Genomic DNA, 17,421 nt, shown 5'->3' with positions numbered 1-17,421 from the left:
AATACTATTCTTTTATTCTCTGATCATCTAGAAATATTCTGTGTCAGCACAAATCAAAACGTTATGTTTATTAATTAACATATGTAACATAAAAAAACTGTTACACTTCGTAGAAAAATGTAAATTTTATGCAAATCATCCTGTATTTTCTATGACTGACCTGCAGGTAAAAGACCAATTGAACAAAAGAACAAGTAAAATACAATATATGCAGTACCTGAGGTAAGACATAATCCTTTATTTTGAAACTCTCCCAACATTGGTCTTAATGTCAATCTGAGTTGTATGACAACCTCACACGTCTCTCAGTCTAGTTCCTGCATCTGATTTCTACAGTAGGAAGACACCTGTGCTCTGTTAGCATAAGAAAACTCCAGGCTCATTCAGTTGATGAGACTTTGTAAGATCCGTGCAGCCCTCATTTAAACAGTGATTCTCAGTTGCAGGAGGAGGAGGAGGAGGAGGAGGAGGAGGAGGAGGGCAGGTGGCTGCAGCTTGACTCAACACTGGTGACACACTAACAATAGCTACTATTAGAGACTAAGGCCCAGGAGTCTCACCTGAAGGCCACAGCTGAGGAGCAGAAAGACGCTGGAGTGAGACTTACATCAGTTCAGGCTGAGTGATCATGGATGTGTGTAGTCAAACAGCTGACGTCATAACCAGTTCATGTTGAACGTCAAATGGCACAGCAGGCAGCAGCCAGTGGGAGCAGGTGATCAATAACCTTTGGCTCATTTAAAGATCAAGTTTTGAGAAAAAACAGAGTTTCATAAAGAAAAATCTTATCAGATTTCAAAAGTTACCAGGGTCATGACCCCTTAGGTTTAAAATACAATTAAACAATATTTTTCTGATGAGCTGAGAGGAGAAGTTGATTAGATTTTAACTTTTTTTGTCACTTTATTTAAAAATGGAACAAATGATCCAACATTTCTGGGACATGGGACACAGTACAGCCTAATGGACCCACTAATACCAGTATCATTGTCCTCCTGAATCTTGAGAACAATGTGTCAGACAGACCAAGACCAAACTCTTTAAATTGTTACTGTGGAGTTTTAGCAGCAGCATCTCTCTCCCTCCATGGTCCCTTTCTGTACTCTCAACAATAATAAGTGGCTTTGAATATTGTTGATCATAATATTTTTTCCTGCTGTAATTAAACCTGTGATTTAACTTGTTTTTAGACAGTTGTGCATGTAGCTGCAACAGCTTCCTACTTAAAATATATTTCACTCCAATGTAGGAAGTTAGTTGACCTACTTCTTCATAGGAAGAGTGAGCAGAGACCCTGACGGGGTCTTTCTTCTTCTCTCTGGAGTCTCAGACAACCATTGGTTATGGTTTTCATTGCATCACAGAGGAATGTCCAGCTGCTATCATATTGCTCATTGTGCAGCTGGTCATCACCATGCTGATGGAGATCTTCATCACTGGTACCTTCCTGGCCAAGGTGACCAACACATAAAACAACCAAACATAAAGTGACATTGATTCAAATTGTTGATATAAATAGAAATGTAAAAGAGGATCTAAGCATCTCAGTCACTGAGCAGGGGAGGAGGGGCAAACTGCTTCAAGTGTCTATGGACAGCAACATATAAATGAAGTGGATTGGACATAGAATATGCAATGAAAGATAAGAGACCCTTTCACTGGGGTCCTGAAGCTGACCGAGCCTTCTCTCACCTCAAGAACACGTTCTCCTCAGCTTCCATTCTCTCTCCCCCCTGACCCTGGTAGACACTTTATTGTGGAGGTGGATGCTCTCTGAGGCAGAATGAAATCATCATGTGCTCATAGAGAACTACTGGCTGTCAAACTGGCTTTGGAGGAGTGGAGGCATTGGTTGGAGGGGGCTGAGCACGGACCACAAGAACCTCGAGTATCAGTCAGGCCAGTCAGGTCAGGCTCGATTGTCCCTCGTCTTCAGTCGCTTCCAATTCACCCTAGCTTATCATCCTGGTCACGAAAACACCAAGGCTGATGCTCTGTCCCATATGTTTGAACCCTCCCACGCTCATAAAGAACCTGATTTCATTTTACCTCCCGCCAGCAATTTAGCCCTCACCCGATCAGAGATTGAAGAAGAGGTGTCTCGAGCCCAAGCTAATGTCCCACAAACAGCTGAAGTACTGGTAAATCACATATGAGAACGTGTTGCTCCACCAGGAAGGTCAAACATAATTCAGATGGTAGCGAGCGTCACTGTCAGCTCAGAACAAATGGGTTTTGAAAGGGGCAGAATCTGTATCTGTATCTGTTCATTTGGACAACAAATGCTGGTTAAACTCTGTGGACAATTTGAACTTGAGGTGATGAAACCTTTGTGAAACTATAAAAATGGACCAAAGGCTACTTTCTTTCAGTTTACAAAGGCTTCTTTGTCAGTTAACCCAACGTTTATAACGTTATCTGGTGACCACACAATGTGAGTAATGTTCACTTCAACTACAGGAGTTTGCTAAACTATGAACTGGTTTAACATGACTGGGTTTTCGTGTGAACACAGCTACAGTTGCTACTTCATTTCTGTTTCATTAAACATTAAATTAGTTATAATACAACACACCTGTTATTATAATATGGATTTTATCTTCCTTAAACTGTTGCTAATCGTTTTTTGTAGCCAATTTTCAACCTTCTGAGCTGAAACTTCCAGAGTCCATTCTACCAAGTGGGAGATGTCGTGGTTGTTGGATATTCCTGATTTCTCTATCTCAGAATTACAAGTAAGAGGATCCAGGTTCACCTGGATCGTTTTTTCCCAGGTGGTTTAAACGACATGATGTAAATGTAAATGCTGCAAAAGGCCACAGCAGAGCTACAGGAAGAACCTGGAGTAAAATGTGCATCACTTTAAGTAAATTTACTTTTAAAAAAATATTGCTTACTGTCGCTTCATTTTATGCTGAGTAATCATACATGGACGTCTGTAGCAACGTTTCCTCCTTTACTGCTGGTTCTCTCTCCTGACTTCATTCATAAATGATGCATGTTGAAGATCAAATCGCACAGCAGGCAGCAGTCAGTGGGAGCAGGTGACTGGGATCAACGTCCTTCTTTGAACTAAAACAAATTGTTCTTCTAGTTAAACTGAAGAAATTCGTAGATTCAGACGATTTGATTTCAACTTTTCTGCATCATCATTTACATTTTAAACAAAGCATCCAAAGTTTGACCCTTGTGGGACTCCATACAGCATATTGGATTTACTAATAATACATTTTTCTTAAATAGACCTGAATCTCGTGAGCAATATGTCAGATGGGCCATGGCCTCTCATTTACATGTCATTATAAGCTTTATTAAAATATGAACTTCCTGCTCAAAATCAACAACTTTTATGATTTTAACTGGTTTTTAAAGACTTGGATAAACTTGGATAAACTTAAACTTAAACTTAAAGTAATTAAAGCAAATGTTCAACATAAGACAAATGTCTGAAAAGAAATCTGGAAATGTTGTAAATGTATTTTTCATGTGATATTTTTTGTTATATTGCTTAAAGCAGCATTGTAACAAAGCTACATGATTCTTTTTTCTATTCTCAAAAAGAAGAAGAAGCTATATAATCTCAATCACAATCTTTTTCATGCTGTACTTTCCACATAAACTTCTGATTTAACTTGAATCAATGACACACATGTGCTTGTCCCAGTTGTGCATTTGTTCGTATCTGCGACAGCCCCCATTGTGAAACATGTTAGTAGGAAATGGGAATTTAGTTTCTTCTTCACTGTATGAATGTCACCATAGGAAACATGATTCTGTTTGCTGTGTTTCTGTTGTTATCCTGTCAAATGAAAGGTAAGAATTTATTTTCTACTAGAGACTTAGGTTTAAAGTTAACTTGTTTTAAAAAATCTGGTTGTACTTTATCCGTTAAACATCTGTGTAAAGACATTAAATGAAACAAAAAGCCGTTGTTTTTGCCGTATTTAGCCAGACCCTTTACAGTACATGGACACCACAGTCAGCTGTGTTCATGTGTACGGCCGCCAGACATTGCTGCGGCACAGGGTTCATACATACAATAATCTGCACGAGGAAGTAATTGGTAACCTTCGCGACCTCGGCTTGCTACGGCCCCAGCGACAAAGACCAGGCCCCCAGCCCTCGATGTCACTTGACGCCGGTGGCCAGGTGAGGGGACGTCGGAAGCGCTGCTCGAGGAAGCGGAAGCGCGGCAAGCGGGCGGGTGTCCGTGCTAGGCTAAATGCTAACCCTAGCCGGCCGGCTCTACCGTCCATTCTCCACTCCAACGTTTGCTCCCTGGACAATAAACTAGACTACATCCGATTCCAGCGGACCACGCGGCGAGAATTCAGAGACTGCTGCATCTTTGTTTTCACCGAGACGTGGCTCAGTGACAGAGTTCCGGAAGCCGCCATCCAGCTAGACGGTCTAACCGTGTTTCGTGCCGACAGAAACGCTGCTCTGTGCGGTAAGACTCGCGGTGGTGGCGTGTGTGTTTACATCAACACGGAATGGTGCAAGAACTCTGTGCTTGTCTCACGTTTCTGCTCATCGCTAGTGGAGTTCGTGACTGTTAGATGCAGACCGTTCTATTTACCACGGGAATTCACCACTGTTTTCATTGTCGGAGTGTACATTCCCCCCAGCGCTAATGCTAAGGAGGCACTATGTGAACTCTACAGTGCTATTAGCGACCTGCAGAATGCTCACCCCGACGGACTGTTTATTATTGCCGGAGATTTCAACCATGCGAATCTCAGGACTGTGCTCCCTAAACTCTATCAGTATGTGGACTTTGCAACGAGAGGAGCGAGCGAACACGCTGGATCTTGTTTACACAAACATCCCCGGCGCGTATCGTGCGGAGCCCCGCCCCCATCTCGGCTACTCAGACCACATCTCTGTTATTCTAATTCCAGCATACAGACCCCTCGTCAGATGCGCAGAACAGCTAGCGGATGTCTTCACAGACATCTTCAACATCTCCCTGAGCAGCAACGTTGTTCCTACGTGCCTCAAGGCAACGACCATTGTTCCCCTGTGCTAAAGAAGTCTACTGTCTCTAGCCTCAATGACTATCGTCCCGTCGCGCTCTCACCCATCGTGATGAAGTGCTTCCAGAGGCTCGTCATGAGGCACATTAAGACCCAACTCCCAACCTCCCTGGACCCCATGCAGTTTGCATATCGTCCAAATCGTTCCACGGACGATGCCATCTCCACGACCCTCCATCTGGCCCTCACCCACCTGGACAATAAGGACTCATACGTACGAATGCTGTTCATTGACTTCAGCTCAGCATTCAACACAATCATCTCTCAGCACCTGATCGAGAAATTGAGCATACTGGGCCTGAACACCTCCCTCTGCAACTGGATTCTGGACTTCCTGACTGGGAGACCCCAGTCAGTCCGGATCGGGAATAACATCTCCAGCACCACCACACTGAGCACTGGAGCCCCTCAGGGCTGTGTGCTCAGCCCTCTGCTGTTCACTCTGTTGACGCACGACTGTGTAGCAATGCACAGCTCAAACCACATAGTCAAGTTTGCCGATGACACGACCGTGGTGGGTCTAATCAGCAAGAACGACGAGTCAGCTTACAGAGAGGAGGTGCAACGGTTAACAGCCTGGTGTGGAGCAAACAACCTGTCTCTGAACGTTGACAAAACTAAAGAGATGGTTGTGGACTTCAGGAGAGCACAGAGCGACCATTCTCCATTGATCATCGATGGATCCTCAGTGGAGATAGTCAAGAGCACCAAATTCCTTGGTGTTCATCTGGCGGACAACCTCACCTGGTCAGTCAACACCAGCTCCATCACCAAGAAAGCCCAGCAGCGTCTCTATTTCCTGAGAAGGCTGAGGAAAGCCCATCTCCCTCCCCCCATCCTGACCATGTTCTACAGAGGGACCATTGAGAGCATCGTGAGCAGCTGCATCACTGCCTGGTTTGGGAACTGCACCGTCGCGGATCGCAAGACCCTACAGAGGATAGTGAGGACAGCTGAGAAGATCATCGGAGTCTCTCTGCCCTCTATCATGCACATTTACACCACACGCTGCATCCGCAAAGCCAACAGCATTGTGGACGACCCCACACACCCATCACACACACTCTTCACACTCCTGCCATCAGGAAAGAGGTTCTGAAGCATTCGGGCCACCACATCCAGACTACAACAACAGCAACAGTTTTTTCCCGCAAGCCATCAGGCTCCTCAACACACATAACTGAAATGGAACTTAAACACACTACAAACCGAACTCAGCACATTCTCATCACTCACTACTCATCTCACCACCACTTATTTATTATTTATTTACTGTTATCATTCTACATTTACCGCACTACACTGTTTACCTGCTGTTTTTTGCACATTCCAATGCAATTGCACTGTTTACATGCTGGACATTTAAATGCACTATACTGTTTACATGCTGCTCTTTTTACACCCTTAGCACACTTGACTGTACTGTACTGTACTGTAAAATAGTATACAGTAGGTTTACTGGCCGGCACTGTCTTGGGTTTTGTGTCCTGTTCTGTGTTACTTGTGTTGTCTGTCTACACTGTCTGTCTGTACTGTTTTTCGTCTGCACTGTTTGCACTGGGTTGCACTCGATGCACTTTACTATAGCTTTTGTTGTTTGTAGCACCTTGGTTCTTGGAGGAACGTTATCTCGTTTCTACTGTGTACTGTGTTCTACTGTGTACTGTGTACCATAGTAGAAATGACAATAAAAGACACTTGACTTGACTTGACTTGAAGCACAAAGGTGTAATGATCATGTCAGAAAGATCACGACGAAAACCGTTTGTAAAAAAATGAAACAAACCAACAGTAAATCTGACAGCAAATGCTCAGATAACCGTAGGTGGCAGATGGCTAATGTTTCTGATTCTTACTGATTACTAATATTACATTTTTTTAAAATAAACCTGAAACTCGTGAGCAATATGTCAGATGGGCCTTGTCCTCTCATTTACATGTCATTATAAAATTTAATAAAATCTGAACTTCCTGCTCAAAATCAACAACTTTAACATCATCAAGAATTATTAACATAGAGTTTAAATTTACACACACATATATATATATATATATATATATATATATATATATATATACACACACACACACACACACATGTTATTATAAACTTTATTAAAATCTGAACTTCCTGGTCAAAATAAACAACTTTTATGATTTTAACTGGTTTTTAAAGACTTGGATAAACTTAAACTTAAAGTAATTAAAGCAAATGTTCAACACAAGACAAATGTCTGAAAAGAAATCTGGAAATGTTGTAAATGTATTTTTTATGTGATATTTTTTGTTATATTACTTAAAGCAGCATTGTAGCAAAGCTACATGATTCTTTTCTCTATTTTAAAAAAGAAGAAGCTATATAACGTCAATCACAATCTTTTTTATGCTTCACTTTCCTCATAAACAGCTGATTTAACTTAAACATTGACACACATGTGCTTGTACCAGTTGTGCATGTTCGTATCTGCGAAAGCCCCCATTGTGAAACATGTTAGTAGGAAATAGGAAGTTAGTCTAGTTACTTCTTCACTGTTTTAATGTCACCATGGGAAACATGATTCTATTTGCTGTGTTTCTGTTGTTATCCTGTCAAATGAAAGTTAAGAATTTATTTTCTACCAAAGATTTAGGTTTAAATTAACTTGTTTTAAAAAATCTGGTTGTACTTCATCCGTTAAACATCTGTGTAAAAGACATTAAATGAAACTAAAAGCACAAAGGTGTAACGATCATGTCAGAAACAACACGTCAAAAACCGTTGGAACAAACCAACAGTAAATCTGACAGCAAATGCTCAGATAACAGTAGGTAGCAGATGGGTAATGTTTCTGATTCTGTGCAGATTGTGATATTTTACATGCATTTATTTTTAATGCATAAGTGAGTATTTTTTAAAGACTACGTTAACATGTTATGCCCACAGACATGCACATGTATATTTATATGTAAAAATATCATATATTTAAACAGTTTTTGTCATTAATGATATTTAGTGTTAGTTAATACAATTCAATTAAATTAAATTAAACTAAATCAAATTTGGATCATTACTTAAGTACAAATGTTCCTCTTTTTGTTACTATTGTTCACCTGAAGAATTTTTACACTGAACACAAAATGCAAACTACCTTTTACCTAAGAGTTGCACTGTGAGGGGATATTCACATCCAGTATGAACAGGAGTGATTTTAGTGACTAGTTGCTCTTTCAATGCACAGATTGGTATGAAGGTTTGTATTCAGACTGATGAGAATTTATTGGAGGTAAACAGGAAGAACCTCCCCTTCCTGTTTGGTTTGCATATTTGTCAGATTTAAATGATTGATTTTAATATAAAACAAAGATAACCTGAGTAAATACAAAATATAGTTTTTCAATGATTTTTTTGTTTATTAGGTGAAAACACTGCCCAAACCTACCCCTAAATCTGTGAAACATATGAAGAGAAAGTCAGGAAGTTGGCAAAGACTTTTTCACACCACTATGTTCCCTCCTTGCACTTCTCATCCTGATATAATTAACAACATCTCAGTTGTTTGTTTATAGCACAGTCCATTTCATAATTTGTTATCCCATTTCACAACTATCATAACTGTCTATAAATATATTTTGTTTTGAACTTTGTGATTATTTCATTATGTGTTAATACTTTTTACTCAGTTTTATTCTTGTGTTGCAGTTGTGGAGCAAACACCAGGACACATTCTTTTGCATATTACAAAACCTAAAGAGGTTCAAATTTTGACTTTAAATGTATGAAGACAAACAGTCACAAACAGAAACGTTAACAGCAGTGTGCTCAGTGTGTTTGTCTGTTTTCTTAGCATTTTAATGGTCATTATCTCTGTAACTGCAGCAAACACTGTTATTCTGGTAAAGTCATGCTTGTTTTAACACATTTATTGCTTAATGCCATTTTATTCTTTCGTTAAAATGTGGTGTTATTTTAGAAATAATCATGTTCTACATGTGTTTCCAGTCTTTGCAGGATCCACAGCTGTGACTCATGTGTTTGTGCAGAAGGGTCATGATGTTCTTCTGGAAGTCAAGAAAGATGATGTTCCTGAGGAATTTGTATTATTTTTATGGAAATTCAGGGAAGATATTTTAGTAACATTCACACCTAAATCAGAACCAACAGTCACTAAACGTTACACTGGAAGAGTTGAGTTCTCTGTGGAAAATTACTCTGTGAAACTGAAGAATCTACAAGAGACAGACAGTGGACTTTATACTGCACGAGTGACAGGGGACAAAGATCAAACAGTCTCTAAATATAATGTCACAGTTCAAGGTGGGTTTGTGAACATTTCAGACACTGACAGAAAGTATCTGCTGTCATGTTTCTTAAACTCTCCTCACCTTGTTTCCTCAGATCCAGTGTCTCCAGTCAATCTGACAGTGGACTCTGTGTCCAGAAGCACAAACCTCTGTAACCTCACTGTGACCTGCAGGACACAGGACTTTCACATCAGCAGCACTTTTACATGTGACAACCAAACCTGCAGCCAGGAGGGAGGAGAGAGGTCAAAGGTCACAGCCTCTGGTGCTTCTCTCCAAGTCTACCTGGTTAATGACTCTATCATCTGTAACCATAGTAACCAGGTCAGCTGGACCAAAAACCAAGAACAAACAAAGATTCGTGATTCCTGTCTCCACCATGATGGTAAGAAACAACAACCAAGTGACATAAATGTAGATTGTAGCATCTGTTTGAAATTAATTTAATTTTTAAATGTTGTTTGAGTAAAGGTTAAAAAAATCTACTTACCACAGTTCAGGTCATCAACAAGAAACTACATTACTACTGCTGCATGACATGATTTGTTGCATGACATCAGTTAGAAATTTGTGGTCATGAAAGTCATGAAAGACGTTTCTGAGGAATTTCTATTACTGGTATTGAATGTCAATAAACAGCCTGTAGTAACACTTCAACAGATTTCAGAAAGAAAAGTCAGTAAAGATTATTCTAAAAGAGTTGAGTTCTCTGTGGAATATTACTCTGTGAAACTGAAGCATCTGAAAAAGACAGACAGTGGACTTTATGCTGCACGAGTGATAACAACTAACAAACAACAAATACTTGCCGAATATATTGTCACAGTTCAAGGTGGGTTTGTGAACATTTCAGACACTGACAGAAAGTATCTGCTGTCATGTTTCTTAAACTCTCCTCACCTTGTTTCCTCAGATCCAGTGTCTCCAGTCGTGCTGACAGTGGACTCTGTGTTCAACAGCACAAACCCCTGTAACCTCACTGTGACCTGCAGGACACAGGACTCTCACATCAGCAGCACTTTTACATGTGACACCCAAACCTGCAGCCAGGAGGAAGGAGAGAGGTCAAAGGTCACAGCCTCTGGTGCTTCTCTCCAAGTCTACCTGGTTAATGACTCTATCATCTGTAACCATAGCAACCAGGTCAGCTGGACTAAAAACCAAGAACAAACAAAGAGCTGGAATTTTTGTCCCCGACATGATGGTAAGAAACAACAACCAAGTGACATAAATGTAAATTGGAGTTAATACTGCACGAGTGTCTGACATGTTAAAATTCCTAAGATAAAATTGCAAATGTAACATTTCTGATTCGTTCTTTTGTTTTCTTTGCAGGCAGTTCGAATGGAGCCATCACTACTGGGGCTGTGGCTAGTGTTGTAGCTGCTGTTGTAGTTGCTGGCCTGCTTTTCGTTTGGTTCCAATGTAAGTTCTGGTGTGCAGAGAATAATGCAATTAACATATTTATAATTCTTTGTAAGTACATGGTAATTTTCTCTGATATATTGTTAGGCATCATCATCAGAATGATTAACATTTATTTCTCAGTGTATATTAATAGCTGCAATTGATTCTCACTTATTTTTCCATAATGCCCCACTTTGCAAACCAAAAACTGCTCCAGTAACTTATGGCCCCAACGTTCTAATGTCCCTGTTTTTGATTAATATTAGAATCTTAACATTGATTCTTGATTAATCATGAACATGAATATTATGCTTCTCACTATTTTCAACTGTGCACATGAGAAATGCAACTGACATTAAAAAAAAGCTCATCCCACTGCATTGACAGTGAACTACAGAGCAAGTTAAAATGTGAATTGTCTCAGTTGGATGTATATGAACAGTTTTTCTATCCTTTTCAGTCAAAAAACCGTCCTGAATGTGTCTTTTTGTGTCTGAATAAATGTTATGAACTTGATAAACCTCCACTTTCTATAGAATTTATTACTAAATAAACCTGATTCATTCAACTGTTCCTGAAGCAGAAGCAGTTTGAAAAGTGAAAAAACAAATGTCAGGCTCAGTTATATTAGATGTTGAAAACTAACTAAATGAGGATTTTATTGTGAAACACCTACTAACAACGAACCAACACTAATACAAACTAAAAAAAGAACTTGTTCCTTCTGCTCACTCATTTGTCAAACAACATGCTTCCTCACAACATGCTGGACATATTTTAGATATATCATATAAAATACTTCTCATTCAATTGGAATTTGCAATAAAAATTGTAACAAATAAAATATGAGAATCAGTTTGACTGCAACAAGGGATGTTTTTTTTTTTTGGTCATTACAACCATTGTTATCCCTTAATTTACTTACTATAATAATAGTATTCTTTTAATTATTTGATCGTTTAGAAATATTCTGTGTCAACACAACTCAAAATATTATGTTTCTAAATTAACAGGTGTAACATTAAAAAAAAACAATTCAACTTCGTAGAAAAATGTAAATTTTAAGCAAATCATCCTGTATTTTCTATGACTGACCTGCAGGTAAAAGACCAATTGAACAAAAGAACAAGGAAAATACAATATATGCAGTACCTGAGGTAAGACATAATCCTTTATTTTGAAACTTTCCCAACATTGCTAGTCAAACTGAAGAACAAAGTTTTTTATTGTCAGTAATTTAAAAAAGAACACAAACAGATCATATTTGATTTATTCCCAGGACATCGTTCCAGGCCAAAATCGGATCCAGACTCCAGCAGAAGATGTTTCCACTGTTTCTCCAACATCGACCTACGCCTTGGTTCAGTTTCACACTGGTCCTGAAAAATCCCAAAACACAATGAACAGCTCTTGACCAGAGACTGTGTATGCACTGGTTGACAGAGCTGCAAAGTCCAACGCCAGATCTATCTCCTCATCCAACACCTAGAACTAAAAACCCCTGATGAATTTTCAGTATATAGTAATAAAGGTGCTCTCACCGAGTACCAGAGTCTGCTTGGATCTTTTTCTCACAGTGTTACCAGGGCAGAGACTGAACACTACCAGGAGAAGCTCAGCAACACCACGGACACCAGAAAGCTGTTGTCCACTTTCCAATCACTCATCTACCCACCTACACCTCCTCCATCCACCACCACCTCACTGCAACGCTCTGTTATTGGGGTCACCAGTATCCACAATCAAACCCTTGCAGATGATCCTAAATGCGGAAGCTTCATTTTTAGGAAGTAGGAAGTTAGTTGACCTACTTCTTCAAAGGAAGAGTGTGAGTGAGCAGAGACCCTGACAGGGGCTTTCCTCTTCTCTCTGGAGCTGAAACTTCCACAGTCCATTCTGCCAAGTGGGAGATGTCGTGGTTGTTGGATATTCCTGATTTCTTTATCTCAGAATTACAAGTAAGAGGATCCAGGTTCACCTGGATCGTTTTTTCCAGGTGGTTAGAACGACATGATGTAAATGCTGCAAAAGGCCACAGCAGAGCTACAGGAAGAACCTGGAGTAAAATGTGCATCACTTTAAGTCAGTTTGCTTTTAAAAAAATATGGATTTCTGTCTCTTCATTTTATGCTGAGTAATCATACATGGACGTCTGTAGCAACGTTTCCTCCTTTACTGCTGGTTCTCTCTCCTGACTTCATTCATAAATGATGCATGTTGAAGATCAAATGGCTCAGCAGGCAGCAGTCAGTGGGAGCAGGTGACTGGGATCAACGTCCTTCTTTGAACTGAAACAAATTGTGTTTTTCTAGTTAAACTGAAAAAATTCGTAGATTCAGACGTTGATTTGATTTCAACTTTTCTGCATCATCATTTACATTTTAAACAAAGCATCCAAAGTTTGACCCTTGTGGGACTCCATACAGCATATTGGATTTACTAATATTACATTTTTCTTAAATAGACCTGAACCTCGTGAGCAATATGTCAGGTGGGCCATGGCCTCTCATTTACATGTCATTATAAAATTTATTAAAATTTGAACTTCCTGCTCAAAATCAACAACTTTTACAATTTTAACTGTTTTTTAAGGCTTAGTTAAACTTATTAAAGTAATTAAAGCAAATGTTCAACATAAGAAATCTGGAAATGTTGTAAATGTATTTTTCATGTGATATTTTTTGTTATATTGCTTAAAGCAGCATTGTAGCAAAGCTACATGATTCTTTTTTCTATTCTCAAAAAGAAGAAGAAGCTATATAATGTCAATCACAATCTTTTTTATGCTTCACTTTCCTCATAAACAGCTGATTTAACTTAAACATTGACACACATGTGCTTGTACCAGTTGTGCATTTGTTCGTATCTGCGACAGCCCCCATTGTGAAACATGTTAGTAGGAAATAGGAAGTTAGTCTAGTTACTTCTTCACTGTATGAATGTCACCATGGGAAACATGATTCTATTTGCTGTGTTTCTGTTGTTATCCTGTCAAATGAAAGTTAAGAATTTATTTTCTACCAAAGATTTAGGTTTAAATTAACTTCTTTACGGTTTTTGTTGTGTTGTTTCCGAGATCATGTTGGAAACAACACGTCAAAAACCGTTGGCACAAACTAACAGTAAATCTGACAGCAAATGCTCAGATAACAGTAGGTGGCAGATGGATAAAGTTTCTGATTCTGTGCACGATATTTTACACAATCTAACCCAGAACAACTGTATGTGTAGTATTATTTTGGAGTTATGTGCTTGGCTTTGTCTAATATTAACTTATTATTTTTTAAAGACTACGTTAACATGTAATGCCCACAGACATGCCCATGTATATTTATATATATTAAAATATCATATATTCAAACAGTTTTTGTCATTCTTGATATTTAGAGGTGAGACCTTTCTTCCACTTCGTGACTTCCTAGTTTGAGATACAGTTAAAATAAATAGCATCTTGGAAACCAGAGTCTCACTGTCGGGCCTGTTTGTTGTTTCTGAACATTTTAAGCTCAGAAGACTAAATATGATTCTTAATAATAATCACCTATTGTAGCTTCTTTGCACTATTGTAATTAAAATAATGAAAGATGTCTCTCAACCAGCACTAACACAGTATCAGCTAATGAGTTCACATTAAAATCAGTATCAGTTAATACAATTCAATTATATTGTAATAAAGATATTCACAACCAGTATGAACAGGAGTGATTTTAGTGACTAGTTGCTCTTTCAATGCACAGATGGGTATGAAGGTTTGTATTCAGACTGACGAGAATAAATTGGAGGTAAACAAGAAGTACCTCCCCTTCCTGGTTGTTTTGCATATTAGTCAGACTTAAATTACTCAGATTGTCAAAGTGATTTTAATATAAAATAAACATAATCTGAGTAAATACAAAATATAGTTTTTAAATTATTTTATTAATTAAGGGAAACGCTGTCCAATCCTTTCCCTCCATTATTTATCTGTGACAGATATGAAGAAAATATAAACTCAGAAAGTCGGCAAATACTTTTTCACAGCACTGTGTTCCCTCCTTGTACTTCTCATCCTGAAATAATTAACACATCTTATTTGTTTGTTTATAGCACCGTCCATTTCACAACTATCATAATTGTCTGTAAATATATTTTACTTTGAACTTTGTGTCTATTTCATTACTTTTTACTCAGTTTTATTCTTGTGTTGCAGTTGTGGAGCAAACACCAGGACACATTCTTTTGCATATTACAAAACCTAAAGAGGTTAAAATTTTGACTTTAAATGTATGAAGACAAACAGTCACAAACAGAAACGTTAACAGCAGTGTGCTCAGTGTGTTTGTCTGTTTTCTTAGCATTTTAATGGTCATTATCTCTGTAACTGCAGCAAACACTGTTATTCTGGTAAAGTCACGCTTGTTTTAACACAGTTATTGCTCAATGCCATTTTATTCTTTTGTTAAAATGTGGTGTTTTTTTTAGAAATAATCATGTTCTACATGTGTTTCTAGTCTTTGCAGGATCCACAGCTGTGACTCCTGTGTTTGTGCAGAAGGGTCATGATGTTCTTCTGGAAGTCAAGAAAGATGATGTTCCTGAGAAATTTGTATTATTTTTATGGAAATTCAGGGAAGATGTTTTAGTAACATTCAGACCTAAATCAGAACCAATAGTCTCTAAACGTTACACTGAAAGAGTTGAGTTCTCTGTGGAATATTACTCTGTGAAACTGAAGAATCTACAAGAGACAGACAGTGGACTTTATACTGCACAAGTGATAACTAACAAACAAGAAATACTCGCTGAATATAAAGTCACAGTTCAAGGTGGGTTTGTGAACATTTCAGACACTGACAGAAAGTATCTGCTGTCATGTTTCTTAAACTCTCCTCACCTTGTTTCCTCAGATCCAGTGTCTCCAGTCGTGCTGACAGTGGACTCTGTGTCCAGAAGCACAAACCTCTGTAACCTCACTGTGACCTGCAGGACACAGGACTCTCACATCAGCAGCACTTTTACATGTGACAACCAAACCTGCAGCCAGGAGGAAGGAGAGAGGTCAAAGGTCACAGCCTCTGGTGCTTCTCTCCAAGTCTACCTGGTTAATGACTCTATCATCTGTAACCATAGCAACCAGGTCAGCTGGACTAAAAACCAAGAACAAACAAAGATTCGTGTTTCCTGTCCCCGACATGATGGTGAGAAACAACAACCAAGTGACATAAATGTAAATTGTAGCATCTGTTGAGTATTTTTATTTATTGTTTGATTAAAGGTTAAAAAAATCCACTTACTACAGATACGGTCATCAACAAGAAACCACATTACTACTGCTGTTCAGATCACTATTTGTTTTTTTTTTAATTTCTAATCTGGTTGTTTTTCTCTACAGAAAATGAACAACCACAAACCCACTCTTTGATCATTGTTGGTGTCCCTGTGGTTGTCTTACTTGTCCTACTGACAGCAGCTGTTCTTTACCAATTAAAGAAAAGGAAACGTAAGTAATTTGTACATTTCAGCACAAAATGACAAAGTATAATCTGAAAAACTGCATATATAGCAAATGTCATCATCTGCATTAGTCTCCTTTATGTGTGTTATTAGGCAGTTAGACATTAACTATTACAATAACTAACAGAATATTAGACGGTGTAGTGCACATTACAAATGGTTCATTACATCACAACCAATGCTCAGACACACTTGGTGACACAGATGACCCCTTAGAAAAGTTTCTGAGTGAAGTTCACCCTTCTAACAATTTCTGAATGATCTGTACATTTTGCAGCTTCTTACATATTGTGATTTAATGCTAATGACTATTATGTGAGATGGTGCAGCAGATCCACTCTGCACAGGTCTCCTCACTCTGCTATTCTCTTTTACATGTGATGAACTGTGCACAGCCCAAAACTATAAATAATAATAGTTTAAAACTTACTAATTAAGCAGAAACAGTTTAAATTCTCTGATTAACTATAAGATTTATGAAGCAAATATTTCTGCACTGCTGCCAGTGCTGTTCTCTACATGGTTTAATGAGACATTAAAGAACGTCTCCATATATTTTTACAAAAAGATTTTTAAATTGTATACTGTAGTTTAAGTTACTGACTTAAATCTTTCACTGTGTATTTTTTCATGATGAACCCGCAGGAAGACGAATGATCATAAACACTGATGATACAGTCTACGCAGATCCTCAGGTAAATGTGAATTGTTTCATCACTGTCCAAAACTTACAATGGATTTTGAATTTCAGATTCTGAGTAACAAAACTAAGACAACTGGAAAATTAAGCATATTTTAAAAATCTAAATGATTTTGAAAATATCATAGAATTTTAAATTTTTAAATATTTAATTTAAATTCTTTTTGTTTGAGCCAACCAGGGTTTCCTCTGTTTTGTTTATGTTGTGTATTGTGTTATGTCATGGTGTACTGATGATGTCATCAGTGACATCATTGGCCTTTGATGTTGCCTTTGTAGTTTACCTGTAAGTTTGTAGTCATTGGTCAAGAGAACAATGCAAGACAAAGGTTTGTTACAAGAGATGCTGTTCAGATGCTGCACCAACAGTTCATGTAGTTCAGCTGTTTGCTTAGACCTGCCACATGTTGCTAGTGATCACACATAATGTGAAAAATGTCCAAATGTCCTGCTGAGCTCCTCTGAAATTAGACTGTTTCTTAAAGCTTTACAATGTAGATGTAG

At 38.4% G+C, this 17,421-nt stretch overlaps 2 protein-coding genes across 9 annotated transcripts in view; one reads left to right on the top strand and one right to left on the bottom strand.

Moving 5' to 3' along the window:
• LOC137140653 (SLAM family member 9-like) overlaps positions 1–15,340 on the top strand; it is a 60,379-nt gene extending 45,039 nt beyond the window's left edge. For 3 of the 8 annotated variants that reach the window (XM_067529099.1, XM_067529098.1, XM_067529096.1), the window contains 7 exons: positions 167–3,813; positions 9,016–9,330; positions 9,412–9,702; positions 10,231–10,521; positions 10,653–10,742; positions 11,826–11,881; positions 12,004–12,507. In XM_067529099.1, coding sequence (XP_067385200.1) covers positions 3,747–3,813; positions 9,016–9,330; positions 9,412–9,702; positions 10,231–10,521; positions 10,653–10,742; positions 11,826–11,881; positions 12,004–12,138 — 1,245 coding nt within the window. In that variant the 5' untranslated portion in view covers positions 167–3,746 and the 3' untranslated portion in view covers positions 12,139–12,507. Of the gene's footprint in view, positions 1–166; positions 3,814–9,015; positions 9,331–9,411; positions 9,703–10,230; positions 10,522–10,652; positions 10,743–11,825; positions 11,882–12,003; positions 12,508–15,223 lie in introns of those variants that run through there. The other 5 variants (XM_067529097.1, XM_067529100.1, XM_067529101.1 and 2 more) reach the window with 5 other exon arrangements.
• LOC137140651 (T-lymphocyte surface antigen Ly-9-like) overlaps positions 1–17,421 on the bottom strand; it is a 101,680-nt gene that overhangs the window by 19,504 nt on the left and 64,755 nt on the right. The window lies entirely within an intron of this gene.

Source organism: Channa argus, chromosome 14 (genome assembly GCF_033026475.1).
Source record: "Channa argus isolate prfri chromosome 14, Channa argus male v1.0, whole genome shotgun sequence".
Classification (NCBI taxonomy): domain Eukaryota; kingdom Metazoa; phylum Chordata; class Actinopteri; order Anabantiformes; family Channidae; genus Channa; species Channa argus.
The sequence above is the reverse complement of the archived record's forward strand: the minus strand, read 5'-3'. Positions and strand labels throughout refer to the sequence as shown.